The 16,067-nt window shown below is 38.1% G+C and overlaps 1 protein-coding gene across 1 annotated transcript; it reads left to right on the top strand.

Moving 5' to 3' along the window:
* The first annotated feature begins 5,782 nt into the window (after nt 1–5,782).
* Nucleotides 5,783–9,463, top strand: LOC306859214 (transcription factor Sox-18A-like). Its single transcript, XM_079400129.1, has 2 exons — nt 5,783–6,439; nt 7,611–9,463. The coding sequence occupies exons 1-2, from the start codon at nt 6,055–6,057 to the stop codon at nt 8,543–8,545; spliced, it is 1,320 nt and encodes a 439-aa protein (XP_079256255.1). The 5' UTR covers nt 5,783–6,054; the 3' UTR covers nt 8,546–9,463.
* The last annotated feature ends 6,604 nt before the right edge of the window (nt 9,464–16,067 follow it).

The raw sequence follows: 16,067 nt of genomic DNA, 5'->3' as shown, positions 1-16,067 counted from the left end.
TATAAAGCACCTAAAAACACTAAGCTCTCTATTGTTTAGAATTCATGCTACATTATATCCATGTTTACATTATAGTACAACATTTTTCCTAAATTGTCCACTTTTGTATAGATGGTATAATGAAATTTAAAGATTAACAGCTGATTAAAGGATTAGTTCACTTTTAAAAAAAACTTTTGCTGATAATTTACTCACCCCCATGTCATCCAAGATGTCCATGTCTTTCTTTCTTCAGTCGAAAAGAAATTAAGGTTTTTGATGAAAACATTTCTCCATATATTGGACTTCAATGGGACCCAAACGGTTCAAGGTCCAAATGACAGTTTCAGTGCAGCTTCAAAGGGCTTTAAACGATACCAGACGATGAATAAGGGTCTTATCTAGCGAAACGTCATTTCAAAAATAAATAAAAAAGTGTAAGTTTTATAAGTACAAATGCTCGCCTTGCTCTGTTCTGTGATGCGCGTTCATGACGTCACGTAATACGCAATGACGTGGAAAAGGTCACGGTTGAGGTAGGCGGAAGTACCGAGTCAGTAGGCTTTTTAATATTAAAACACCCAGGATACACACACGAAATGGGCATTTTAAACGATAAACTGACACAAAGACATTTGAATATGTGTATATGGTCCTCCTTCCGCACATTTGTAAACACTGACTCGGTACTTCCGCCTAAGTCAACCGTGACCTTTTCACGTAATTGCGTATTACGTGACGTCACGAACGCGCATCACAGAACAGAGCAAGGCGAGCATTTGTGCCTATAAAACTTACACTTTTTTATTTATTTTTGAAATGACCGATCGTTTCGCTAGATAAGACCCTTATTCATCGTCTGGTATCTTTTAAAGCCCTTTGAAGCTGCACTAAAACTGTCATTTGGACCTTGAACCGTTTGGGTCCCATTGAAGTTCATTATATGGAGAAATGTTTTCATCAAAAACCTTAATTTCTTTTCGACTGAAGAAAGAAAGACATGGACATCTTGGATGACATGGGGGTGAGTAAATTATCAGCAAAAGTTTTTTTAAAAGTGAACTAATCCTTTAACATTGTGTTTTGATAGTATTTAGATTTGATATACATTTACTATAGAAATGTAGCAAATTCCTTTCTTAATAAGTTTTGTATTGTGTTTCAAACATAAATTTTAAAAGAGTATGTAAATATGCAGATTGGCCTGTAGGTAAATAGTTTTGGTGGGTTTTGTGTGTGTGTGTGTGTGTGTGTGAGTGAGAAAGGAATTAATGTGATGTGAAAGATGTAATAAAATATATTTTGTTTCAAAGCAATGATAAATGATCCACAGCCTAGCCCACATAGACTTCTGTTGTGCCTTATTTGTGAGGAATTAAAAAAAATGGTCTAAGTATTGAGAAATGTGTCCTAGCTATGGTAAAAAAAAACAACAACTGATAAATCAAATAAACTACAATAAATGACCGTCAGTAGATTAGCTGGAGTAAATGTGTGTGGATGTGTTATTGTATGGCTACCAATTGTTTTCAGTGTGTGTGAGAATATTGTTAACATGGGGGATTCCCAAACATAGTTGCTTCCATCCATCAGAACAAACTTCCCTTCATCAAGCGGCAGAAAATAGAGCAGCGCATGAATATTTCATAAAACCTTTTCCTCATAACACACACACACACACTCATAAATACACTCATTTGGAGCAACTTCAACATATTCATCAATAATCAAAGCACACACACACACACACTCATTGACAGAGTCTTTGTTAATCAAAATGCCTGTGCGTGTGTATTTATGTGTGTGTCCTCGCCTCGTACAGTAAATAGAGAAATAAAAGATGAGAGAGTGCTGTGAAGTTCTCCTCCTCTAGCCGCTCAGTCTGGAGTCTTGGCCAAATTTCCGCTGTGGTGTAGGTGTGGTGCCTGTCTCTCGTTCTTTCACAGAGACAGCGGTGAAGTGGGAGTGCTGTCGCTTGCGGCTGGCAGGAGGCCAGCGATCTGCCACGCCAAACCAGGCACCTCCACAAGAGGACCTGAGGGGTCCTCTTTTGTCATGCAGAAAAATATATAGGGGTCGGGTGGGTCAAAGGTCAGCTGTCCTTTCTCTTCCTCAGCATTCCCTCTCTCTCTCTCTCTCTCTCTCTCTCTCTCTCTCGCGGTATCTCTCGATCTTATCAGGTCACGGCGGCCTGCAGCAACATCCCTGACTTCCTGTTTCTGGAGGTGGTGGGCGGCAGGAGGTGGACTGGAGGAGCGGTGAGGCGGCCGCACACACATTTACTGTGAGAATGTCCAGGGGGGAATACGGAGCAGACAGCCAGGCGAAGACCACTGTCACGTAGCCAACTTTCACCATCTAGGAGAGACCTTCCCATCCACACTGCCCATGCAATATTTCCCGGTAAATCACTGACGCAGCAGAAGCATGTATGTGTGAGTGTGTATTTATTTACATTTAAATTATGTCACAAACACGCCATGCCAGATCTCACAATGTGAATAGAAAGGTTAAACCTTTCCAATTTAGGCTTATTATAGTTAAAAGTAGAACCATAACAAAACTTTCATTACTTAAAAAAAATAAAACTTTAACTGAAATTAAATATTTATTCAAAGAAAAGATTTCAGCTAGCTGCCAAAGCAATTTAGTTTATCTTGATACTTAAATGGTACTAAAATAACTAAAACTGAAATTTTAATAAAACTAAAACTGAATTCATTTTATTTAAAAAAATAAAAATTTAACATGGGTAACATGAATTTCTTTGTGTTGTGCTTAAAACATAAAAATCATACCAAATTATTAAATTATTTATTAATTTAATTTTTTATTGCAATATATATATATATGTTTTAAGCGCAACACAAAGAAATTGATGTTACCCATTAATTTTTAAATCACAATAAACTATTTTTTGGCAAGTAATTCAATAAAAACACATTGTTTCTGCTGAAAAGAAAATACTAATAAAAATAAATAAATTGGTGTAGTAAAACATTATTATACCTTGCTTAAAACATATTTAAGACTAATGTAATAATATTTTTTGTAAATGTTTCATGATCATTTGCCACATTTTCTTCACAAACCATTAAATTTGGGATGTCATGGAAGTAGCAGATTTCTTTTGGATTGTGATGCACATCTGGGTGAAACAGATTATGAAAAAAATAATAATAAATGTTGTGCAGGGACTTGGTTCTGTTGTTGAATTATTATTATTATTTGGGGGCGATGAATTGTTCACAGTAATATCAATAACATGCCTTTAGAAAATAGATTTGAATCAAAAGACTTACATTTCATGACAGTTTTAAAATTATTTTTTGTTTTGGCATTCCACTGCGCTGCTTTTCCATTGTTTTTCTATGTAAATATGTGTTTGATTGACATATTTGACTGTTGTGCTCAGTGTTCTAAAAATGTTAATTCAACTGTAACTTAAAAAAATATGTCTATTTAGACCTTGCTTTTTTTCTTAGCCCTACATCCCTCTTTTTTAAAGCTGAAGGCATGACAGTAATTTTACGCACAGATCAACTAGAGCTGCACATTTCCCTTTTTACACCCATCACCCTCTTTGCATAATAGCTCTCTCATCTTCCCAAAGACAAATGCCAGCACCATAATATTTCAGAAAACCATGACAAGTCCTCATAGATTAAACAGTAAAACGCCTCTCGTGGCCTTTTGTGGCCTGTTCCTGATCTGCCTACTGAACTAATGGAGCTAAATCCACTTCACATACACATAAAACTCCATTTCCCTCTGTGCGGCCTGAATTCTCATGCCTCGCCTTGCATTTATTCATATAGTCGAGGATATTGATGTACTGCTCAATGGGGGGAGAAATTGGCTGGATGCAGCCGTCTAAGACTGGATGAATTGCATAGGTGTGGAGACAAGAAACCACAGGACTAATTTGTGGTTTTCACATGGACATTTGAGAATGTTTAAATGTGGTTACTTCACATTTTTGCAAGGTAAATCAAAAGCCAACTTTACATTTCATACACATGCACTTGTGTGCATATAGTTTTAAGCACGTGAACATAGTTTAAGAGTGATGCTCTTTAACTTTCACATCCTCTTGAGTTAGATGAGGTTAAACGATTGTGTTCAACTGTTGTTGACCGTGACCCTTCTCAAAGGAGCGAGGCAAGCCGACATCCCATCTCATTAAGAGGTCGCCCTCCCTGACCCGTCCCATGTTTGGCATTTCTTCTATATTTGTAACAAAGAGTGCTGGAGATTGGCCTACTTTCTACTTCAATTTGTTGGCAAACATAACTATTTTTTATATTCTCCATTTTACTCACATGAAGTTAATGAAGCTCATTGTGAAGTGTGAAGTTCATTGTAATCGCAGCTGTTTAATGACTCGCCTCCTCCTATGCTGCATTTTTCACTAACAGCCATGTAATAAATGCTGCTGTCAACCAGAGCACGGCCGTGATTTCAGCTCATTAGACTATAAAAATAATGTTTAGATGAGCAATAAAGATACTTTTTTTTACATGTTTGCATACAAACCCAGACAGGAATAACGCCAGCGTACAATGTTAGTGTTATCCTAAGAATTATTTTGGACATAATTTTTGTCTTTTGACACAAAAATATATTTTGAATGAAATATTTTTTCATTCAGAAAAATATATATAATATTTTAGTATTATATATATATTTTTTATTTATTATATATGAACATATATATAAATATATATATATATATATATGTATGTGTGTGTGTATATAACAATGTGTATATATATATATATATATATATATATATATATATATATATATATATATATATATATATATATATATATATATATATATATATATATATATGTATATAAGCAAGGGAAAAAAGGGGGAAAAAAAATAACATAAAACATAATAAAATCAAAATTAAAAAATATATAAAGTACAGTATATGAAAATGTATAAAACTTCAGCTCCTAATATAATAAAAATGTATAAACTCAAGTATTAGCTATTTTCTAGCTGTAGATTTGTGAACGATTTTAATAAATCAGCCTTTACACTTCTCACCCCTATATAAATAATCTGCACTGGAAGAAAAAATGCTGTAGCACATTACCTAAAAATATGCTTCTAAATTATCAGGTTTTATCCAAGTCAAATATAATACTTAATATGACTAAATCAGCCTGACAATATTGGGTTGCACAAAGTAATTTTTAAAGGTCACATACAATAGAACAATTTTTTTAGGGTAAAAAAACTGCATGTTTTCACTTTTTACAGAGTATTTTTAAATAAATGAAGGGTTGACCACAAATATTTAGCTGTGAAAACTGTCTATAAATCACTTTAAGTATAGTAATTTCTTGCTACCAAGAAACCAGAAAGCAGGCTTTGCCTTATATTCAGGGCAAAGGTTGAATGCATCTAAAATGGTTATGTTACATTAGTGTGTATGTTCGGTTTATGTGTTTTCTTCACTTCGTGTTGACTGCCATGTCTTTACATTTGCGCTCATTGTTGTTAACACTCAAGTGCACAGCTTTCTTTGTGGTCCCGGCCCCCCAGTACAAACAGGGTTCCTGTGTATGCGCAAGTGTGTTATGATTTAGTGTATGTGCCCTATATGAGTGTGTGTACAGCAGGCCTAAAACAATGGCCCTCTCAGATTACATCTCTCTGTCTGTGGAGGCTGTAAAGGGGGGAAGGAGAACTCCCACTGGCTACCCCTCCCGCCTCTCCTGTTCGGGCTGACGCTCTGATTGGCTCAGGCCACATATATATTTGCAGCATGGGTTCATCAAATCTCACTACAACTTTCAAACTCAGCACAAGAACTATATACCGTCTGGAGGGCAGGAGTTACAAAACACTAACATCTGTGGGATTTTATACTTCTCTGAAACATCCGAAAACAAAGGGTGCAGCCTTTTCTAACTCTTTTTCTTTCTTTTTACGATTCGTTTCATTTGGGTTACTGGTCAGTCTGTATTAAAAGTAGCTTAAAGTAGCAAAGAGACGTCCTGGTGTTGCTTCTATCCAAAGACAACAGCGTGCTTTAACCGTGGTGGTCTTGCTGGAATGAATATATCTGAGTCTAGTTGCTGTCAAGAGGCCAGTTCTCAGCCCAGCCAGGTTGCGGAGCGTGGGACATGGGGTGCCTCTTCCAGCACTCCGGGCCCTGACCGGGGACATGGTTTTGACCGCAGCCGGACCACAGAGCTGGTGCCGGTGCCCGGCTCTGGAACACGGACGGGGTCCCGAACCGGAGCAGAGGCCAGGACGGGAAGCCCGGACTCAACCCGCCCTGGAGCTCTGACCCTGGGCTCCGGCGAGGGGAAATCAGGGGGGGAGTCGAGGATCAGGAGGCCGATGAATGCCTTCATGGTGTGGGCTAAAGATGAGCGCAAACGTCTGGCCCTCCAGAACCCAGACCTGCATAACGCCGTGCTCAGTAAGATGCTGGGTAAGACGCTCGCTATACATCACATCTCGGGGGTTAAACTGGGGTCAAGCTAGTGCATCAGGAGGGTGCGATGTCACGGATGTGGCATATTTGAAAACTGGTAGTTTAAAATATGAAAATTAAAATAAAAAAATATATAATATATGTGTCAGAATTGCCTAATTAATACATGTAGTAAATAATAAAATATTAAAATAAATAAATAAAAATAAAGAATAATAATTACATTTTAAAAAGATGTGAATATGAGGTTATTATAGGAATAATTGGAATAAAATTATATGACTAATAAATGACAAGCAAACATGACCACATTGTCAATTATATCTTTAGTAAATGGCCATAAACTTAAGTTAATTCTAAATCTAATAGTTTAGACATGATCATTTTTGGGTTTATTGTTAAAATGATATTCATGTTGCACAAAATCACGTCCTTATTCACTCCCTGCTACTTCTACAATCAGGCAGATTCATTGTCATTTAAAATTTACGTAAAAAATAAATTCAATAAAAATTAAATGTGCCAGTTTATTATTATAATTTAAAAAAGAAAAAAACTGAACTTTGCATGCTGCTCAGAATTCTCGATTAGAAAACAAGCCTGGGGCGCACATGACATGGAAGTCATTTGAAACGTTTGTAAATCTTGCACAATATTTGTGTTTGGCTGTTTCTCTGAGAGACATTTTGATGTCCTTATTTTTTTAAATATAACAGGGCTGTGGCAGACACACAAGCTGCCGATTGTCTGCATCCATTGACCCATTAATAATTCAAGTACTACAACCCAACCCGTGTGCCCCGCACCAGTTACACGTAATGATTTGCTCATGTCACACACAATTTTGTCAGTGCTTGTGTTGCATCTGTTCTCACCGAAAGCAATTGCTGCTGCTGCAAAAGTTACAATTGTGACAGCTCATTTAAAAATCATTTGTGATTATATTTGTATATTTATTCCAGTGAGCTAAATTAAAAACTTTTTATAAATAATCAGAAGAATCTGGCTCAATACCCTGACATTGTTTCTAGATTAAATTAGAACAATGTTGTAGTGCCGAAACTAGGTAAGATAAAAAAAAAATCATATTTAAACTACTCAAGCAAAAACAGCAAAAAGTAGCACAACGAATCCTACAACAATGACACTGATTGGATGATGTTTTTAGGTCAATCCTGGAAGGCTCTAAGCACACTAGACAAGCGTCCGTTTGTGGAGGAAGCCGAACGACTCCGTTTGCAGCACCTCCAGGATCACCCGAACTACAAATACCGTCCTCGCCGCAAGAAACAGCCCAAGAAGATGAAACGAGTGGAACCAGGTTTGCTCCTTCAAGGCCTCGCTGGTGGCCCGGGACCAGGAGATGCCTACTCGCCGCATCGCCATGCCCATCATCTGCTGCCTCCCCTGGGACATTTCCGAGACCTCCACCACTCTGGAGCTCCGGAGCTGGAGAGTTTTGGCCTGCCGACGCCGGAGATGTCACCACTGGACGTTTTGGAGGAGGGAGGCGGAGATTCAGTGTTTTTTCCCCCTCACATGCAGGAAGATGTAGGTCTGGGTTCATGGATAAACTACCACCAGCATCCAAACCATCAGACTGGCCACCACCCTCACCACAACTCCCATAACCTCCAGCATTCCCACCCACACCTCAACCAGAAGTCTCCGCTGGCCTGCCTCCCACTGCAGGAGAAATGCCTGGTCGTGGAGCCCTCGAACCCTAACGGTCTCTACCCCAACATGAGCCTCCCAGAATCCTCCAAGGCTCCTCACACTCCCACACCTGCAGGCTATTACGGTCAGATATACGGGAGCAGTCAATCCCAGGCCGCCTTCACCTCTCATCTGGGCCAGCTGTCTCCGCCGCCCGAGACCTCGGCGGTCGCTCAGGTCGCTCCGCCCTCTCTGGACGCTGTGGATCAGCTGGGACCCTCGGCCGAGTTCTGGGGCGAAGTGGACAGGATTGAGTTTGACCAATACCTGAGCGCAAGCAGGACTCGATTGAACAGGAACGCCCCTTGTGAGGAGAACAGCGCTTTGATTTCAGCCCTGTCCGACGCCAGCAGCGCCGTCTACTACAGTGCATGCATTACGGGATAAAACCACTTCTCCACACAGTCCTGAAGTCTGGTGCACATATGGCTTTTTTTGAGTCTCAGATCTTTTTTGATTTATTCAAGTTACCTTCTTCAGGGAATCATCTTGCCCGGTTTCACAAATCACTGGAGGTTACTGAACTCTATACAGGATGGTTCTCACCGTATAGACTTCACTAAATTGCATTTCACAGTATGACTAGTCATTTCTGGTCTTGATAACCTGTACTTTCTGAGACTGTGGCCGATTTAACTGATAATTTTGCTGACTCCATCCAGCTACTGTATGCTTACGGTCTCAAATGAGGGTACTGGGACGTGGAAGACAAGAATGTGAATATTTTTGCAATATATATATATATATATATATTTGTCTTTTTATTTGCTTTTTATATTTTTTATTTCTATTTTTATAGACATTTTATAAGGTTGTATGAAAATATGTTTTGCACTGGGTATGTGAAAACCACTCGACTTTTATACTGCACTTAATATCTTTCAATTACTCTTTTTTTTCATGACATCTGACGTATTTTTATCCATTGGCGACTAATTTATCTCGCATTCTTCCCTTCTGTGTGGTTGAATATGTTTGAATTGGGCATTTCATGTGGACATGAAATTTTGTAATCCTCTTAGTACTTGAGGAACATGTTGAGTTGGTAATAACTCTCCCCCTTTTGGTAATAATTATCTTCAAATAAAAAGAGTTTGCAATAAAAAATGTCTCAGAGCTATTAAATCAAAGCAATTAAATTGAAAACACACAATTGTACATAGTATTTCACTAACACACTTTCCCACACCACAGAGAGCATGTGCTTTTCAATTTTTTTTCTTCTTTAAACAGTTTTAATTTAAAAAAAAATGTATTACACATAAAAATGTATCGATGCATATTGTGCAAAATAAAGTTGTCACTAAATATTGGGTAGTTGTCACAATCTTTACACTTGCATTAGGTGCATATTTGCCTGATTTATGTAAAATGGTGATGTGGCTGTAATTGTTGCTGCCTTTTTGAGAGAACGGAGAGCAAGAGCAGGGCCGCAATGTTTAAGTTGTAATCCAGTCTTGTCTCTCTGATTCCCTCCTCCAAGATTTTTGATCAGCCACAAAATGAGTTTGGCTCTTTAAGCTATTTTTTCCCCTAAAACCACGGACAAAAAGAAAACATTTTCGACTGAGGAGAACAAAAGTGAAACTGTCTTCTCTTATGTCTTCATACAAAAAAAGGCAGCTCTGAGATTAAAGAAATGTTCCCTCATGTTGATTCACTCAATACTGGAGAACAAAAAGATTGATATAAGAGTGGGTTTCAAGAGGGAAAATAGTCTTTCCAAAGCATTTACATTTCAGGCAGGATGCCTAGTGTGTGTTATTTTTTACATCCAATGATACACATTTCATGTGTTCTTTTCCTTCATATCATGCTGACTATATTCGGATGTCTGTTGAATGACACACCGCAGATTCTTTTGCCAAGACGTTAAGTGGACTCAGTTAGGTCCAGGTCAGCTGCCGTGCGGTAAAATTTCATCCCGCCAATTAATTAACCATAGAATTAGCAGGAATGTCAAAACAGAGGAAGATCCTGGGGAAACTGGGGATGTTGGGATAGCAGGAATCCCAGTGTTGGAGAATATCTGTGTGTGTGTGTGTGTGTGTGTGTGTGTGCTGCAGGGGGAAGGATGTTAAAGGGAAGAGGAGCTTTTTTTTCACCCCTGACCAGCTCCCTAAATGGAAAGAACAACACTGACCGATCATGCAGGTCCAGTAATTCTGAAGTCCAATGTGCAGGTCAGCAAAATGACGCTTATTTTGAGCTGCATGTTATTTTGTGTGACGGACAGAAAGAAGGCTTGAAAGCTACATTTGTGGTTGTTGCTGGTATTTCACCATTTCTTTCACAGTTTACGGTTTATTGGTCATCTGCTCATGAGCAGTGTTTTCACAACATGCACCCCTGGTGATTTTTTTTTTTTCCCCAAATGAAACTGACAGTAAATCTCTTCACCTTTTTGAAGGATGAATAATCAAAACTCAACTCTACAGGCTTCAGGAATCTCAAGTTTAAAACAATGTTTCGACTTAAGTCTTTGTATCTCATTACCAGTCAACTGACCAGTGTTTGTTTTCTATGAAAAGATTTTGGGCCTAAAAATAAAGAGGTTCAAAGCATTCTCAAAGCCTTTGAACATTTTTTGCTACAACTTTTTGCTTACACTGTTTCTATACCTGCATAGTTCTGATAATATCAGGGCTCCAGACAGAAAAAAAAAGAGAAAGGATTTGTATGTTGTATTGGTTATAGATAAAACATAAAGTTTTCCTTACAATTCAACTGTAAAAGTGGACATTATATATACAGCGGGTAAAATAAGTATTGAATGCATCACCATTTTTCTCAGTAAATATATTTCTAAAGGTGCTGTAGACTTGACATTTTCACCAGATAACAACCCAAATAATCCATACATACAAAGAAAACAAGACAAATAAGTTCAGAAATCAAGTATGTGTTATAAAATGGAATGACAGTGCAATGGGATGTGCAAAAAGGCATGGGAAGCCAAAACACCAGCTGAAATCTATCAGTAATTAGAAAGCAATCCTGCCCCTTGTCAGTGGAAAGTAATAGTTCAGTCCCAACACCTACTGTACCAGGATGATGAAGATGAAACAAGGGTGGACATTTCAGCAAGACGATGATTCCAAACACAGCCAAGAAAACTACATTTTAACTGCTTTAAGAAACACATTAAGTCATCTGAGCTTAGTAATTAGGACTGTATTAGCTTACATTTGATTTACCCATTACAATATTTCCTTTACAGTTACTGCTATCATAAAATGCATATTTGACTCAGAATTATTGCACTCCTATTTTAGCGTGCAGCAGCGCTCGTTCACTCGCGCAAGCCCACTCCTGACAGCTGAATTTATATATTTGCATGACTTTCTAACGTTTACAGATGAAAAATATACTTGTGACATGCCAGTTATGCACCGAGGAAAACAAAACGTCTCAAATGCATTAAACAGCACAAATATATTCGCTGTTTGCCATGGTGGATGATTTGATCCATCATCGACATTAGGGCTGCTTAAGAAAAAGCGTGCACAAATTAGTTAGATTGTGTGAACTTACATTGTCGTTTATAACCGCTTTAGCCCCGATTGATTTGTTAGGTTATTGGACTTTAATCCCCGCTTTTCCTCGGGTCTCCATGCTGTTGTTGTGATTCGCCATGGGGCACGTGATGGAACACGAGCTTGAGAAACAGTTTCGAGAGGAGAAATCAATCTAGCCTACATATAAAATATTGGTCACTTTCTAAACAATAAAAGTGTAGCGCATCCACTAGTAATTATATATAAATAAATCATTTTTTACCGATGCAAATATGTTAGAAACGATGCATCGCTATACAAATGCCAACTTGTATCCGATGCACACTTTTTAAACCAACCAACAACTTTTTTTGCCTATGCACCGAGAAAACTTTTTAAATGAGTCTGGATGTTGTGATCATGTATCTTTATACATGTTGTAATGTGAACAATTATTAAGTAAATAGGCTGATGTAATTTTCACAAACCTAAAATGTAGCTACTATACAGCACAATAACAGTTCATTTCAAATCAGACCAAAAATGACTCTGTCAGCAGTAATGACTCAAAATGATTCACTGAGTCAGTCTGATTCAAACCGCTACATTATAAAGGAGCTTGAGGCTGTTCTGTGAAGCGTTTTGGCTGACTCATAAAACGAAACGATTTCATAGAAGGCCTGTTCACATCATAAATATCATAACTATAATGATAACTATATTAGCCTCCAAACCAACACACAATACCGTTATTATAACCATGTGCTGTTGTTCTGTTGTTTGCCACTGTGAATGCTCAAGCTTTTTAAAAGCAGGATGGATTCTGATTGGCTGTCAATGTTTTAGTGGAAAAAAATCATCAGTGATTCCAAAGACATCATTCTTTTATGTCGTTATTGTTATAGTTGTGGACTTGTGGACAAGATTTTTAAAACTATATCATTATAGTTATCATTCATGGTGTGAACCAAGCGGCAACCTCCTGGTTTCTCTCTTGAAACCAACATGGAAGTGACTTAAACTGCAATTCATCGACTGGCTGCTAGAGACTGGCTCCAAAAGGGAATCAGTCCCATAGACTCCCCATGTTAAAATGCCCAACTTTACAGCTGAAGAAAATATGATTACAGCCTGGTACAAAAAGTGGTTTTGGTCTATACAGCTAATTTTGCCCTTCATGACTACTGTGAGGGGGGTGAATTTTTTATAACTCATCCATTTAAATTATATTAAACCTTAAAGTTCTGCATAATCAAGGGCATGGCCAATTGAGTGACAGGTGGATTTCCTCTGCTGTCACCACCGTCGAGCTAGGTGGGTGGGGTTTCAGCAACCAGCTCCACCCATGTCCCGCCTCTTTAACCATTTTTGATGCGTGGTGACACGCTGCCAAGATGGCGATGGCCGGCTTCGCCCACTATGAGCTTCAAAAACGCTCTTCAGAAACTACACTACATCGCATATTTTGTGCAGTCTATTGTGTGAACAGGCCCTAATGAGTCATTTTTCATAAATCAGACATCACGGCTCACACTGTGTTTGCATATCTCGAGACCAGAATATCATAAGCTATGTTTCCATTCAAAGTTGTGAATTTAACTTGGACACAGGAATATTGCATAAATAATTTTGCAAATAATAATGACAAAAGTAAAAAAGTAAAGAGTGTAAAGACCATCGACTCTACCGTGCGACTCCACGGGGCAGGGACACCGGCAAAGGATAGTAGTATCGCTTTTTATTTAATTTTTTCATTGATATGTTTATTATTGAAATGTTGTTGTTATATGCATGTGTCAATTTTATTTAATTTCTTTATTTTCTTAAATATGTGGGTAGATAGTATTTATAGAGTTGTAACTTTTTAGTTTTAGTTACTTTTTCTTATTTGTAAGTCGCTTTGGACAAAAGCGTCTGCTAAATGACAAAAGTAAGTAAAGTAAAGTAAGTAAATAATACCCCATTTCAATCCATGTGTTGAAGATAACAAAATCATTACTTCCTGGGAAACTGGCGCAAATTATCATTCATTAAAAAAAATAATAATAATAAAAATGGAAGTTGCTGCAATTGGGGAAACAACTGTAGGTCATAATGACACATGCAATAACAAACGCTGTCATGTTATGTTGCATTCAGAGGAGGACACCTGATTTTTAGGAACGCAATTGTGTGAGACAATTCTGGGATATACTGCAGAGAAATACCCTGGCAACCATCGTGAACAATCATGCCAGTATAATTTGCATGACTATCGCTCACATATTCTTCATATTATGCAAAACTTTAGTTGCACACTTCACACTGTCATGTAGCATGTTTTTGTGTGTCTGTGTGTGTTTTATGCGTTTGCATACGTGGGAGTGTTAGTGATTTCATGTGTCAGTAAGTAAGAAGACGAAAGAGCTTGACCTGTGTAAGTGTTTTATTATTGCAGCTGAAGAATGCACATGTGAGTATATGTGTGTGTGTGTGTGTGTGTGTGTTTCTTTACACACTTGCTTCAGCTTTTCCATCAGGCCAAAATACGGACTCTCCCCAAAACCCTGTCCAACAAACCTACTGCATGATGTCATCTGTATATTTTCTGTTTCTTTCCTCCCTTCTTCTTAACAGGAAGTGTGGCCCCCTGCTATACCCTTACTCTTCCCCTCTTGGACAGGAAGTAGCTCTACCTCCCCTTCCTGTGTAAGCAGCAGGACGTGGCGCATATGTGTGCGCGAATAAACATGTGTGTACCCGTAAATGCGTAAAGGAACCGCGTATCTATTACGGGACACACTGGCCCTGCTTACACCTGGTAGATACGTGATGTAATATGTCTCTCAAATCTGCATTGTTTCTTACGTCTCACCAAGGCTGCATTTATTTGTTCAAAAATAATACAGTAAAAACAGTGTTAAATATTATTACAATTTAAAATATCTGTTTTCTACTTGAATATTGAGATGTAATTTATTACTCACTGTGACTGATGAATGATACCAACTTAACTTACCACTCACCACTGTTGTTTGATGAACTCGTGAAAAACGTAGCGAGAGGGAAATGAAAACGGAGAAAAAAGAAAACAATAATAGGCGCGAATAGAAATAGAACCACGAGTAACAAGCTAACCAGCTGATGCGCTGCACTCGCGGTTTTAAAAAGCGAATGATCAAATTAGTTAGATTAGTTTGATAGATAATACTAGAAATATGGTGGGAATTAAGTTATATATTATCACTTTAAACAACAGAGAGTGAAAGTAAGGTAAACATTCAATAAAAAAGCGGAGCTACAAACGCAAACCTCTCAGCAGCACAACAGACAGAGACAGACTGAAGCCACATAGAAACATGTCTACGTCACGGTGTGGGAAGATTTGCATAACACCGCCCAAATGTATACGCAATGAAAGAAGGCGTAACTTTTATTCTAGCTGTAGTATTGTTGTTGTCGCCGGCACCATGTCCTGGAGACGCTGTGTGTTTCGTTGTGAAAGCGAAACTACTTTGTTTGGGCTTCCAAATGAGTACACAACTAGAAATCAGTGGTTAAGTTATATTTACAACACTGTTCCAGAATAGTACAATGCAAATATTTGATTGTGTGCAATGCACTTTACGGAGGACTGTTTCCTGAACCTAGGTGAGAGTAGCCTATAATGTGAACACTATGAATGGCCGTGAACACTATAAAGTGGGGCAATTCCAATGTCGCAAGGACAGTCTGGTGCTTCTGACTCACAGCCTGTAAGTACGCTTTGATATTTAAAGAATTTGCTACTGACTATTCAAACGCACGTTTTGAGCAGTGTAGAGTAGCGCTTGTTTGATGTTTATACGATCACAAATGTTAGTGTTATGCTACGCAACGTGTAAAAAGATCATATGAGTCATTATAATCAGTAATTATGTCCTCACTGAATGCAACAAATGCCTAATTTATAGTGGGTTTTATTGTTTTAGTCTCGTCACGCCAGGATACGGCATCACAACATGGTAAGGGGCGTAACATTTCCATTGCACGCTTGAGATATTCGGCCAATCACAATGCACTGGATAGCTGGCCAATCAGAGCATGCCTTGCTTCTCAGAACGATGAGTTTTTTAAAAATCAAAGGCGGAGCTTAGAGGAACAACAATAATGTACAGTATGTGGAAATGTGTTTTTTGAACCTCGAACCGCGTAAACACATTGCATTACACCAAATACACAAAATAATGTAAGTGCATTATATGAACCCTTTAACTAAATTTTAAAGGAAGACACTTTTTTACAACTCCAGTTGAGTTTTACCATTTTTGAATCCATTCAGCCGATCTCCAGGTCTGGCAGTAGCACTTTTAGCTTAACTTAGCATATATCATTGAATTAGATTAGACCATTAGCATCTCGCTCAAAAATGACCAAAGAGTTTATATAATTTT

Source organism: Barbus barbus (assembly GCF_936440315.1).
Source record: "Barbus barbus genome assembly, chromosome: 40".
Classification (NCBI taxonomy): Eukaryota; Metazoa; Chordata; class Actinopteri; order Cypriniformes; family Cyprinidae; genus Barbus; species Barbus barbus.
The sequence above is the reverse complement of the archived record's forward strand: the minus strand, read 5'-3'. Positions and strand labels throughout refer to the sequence as shown.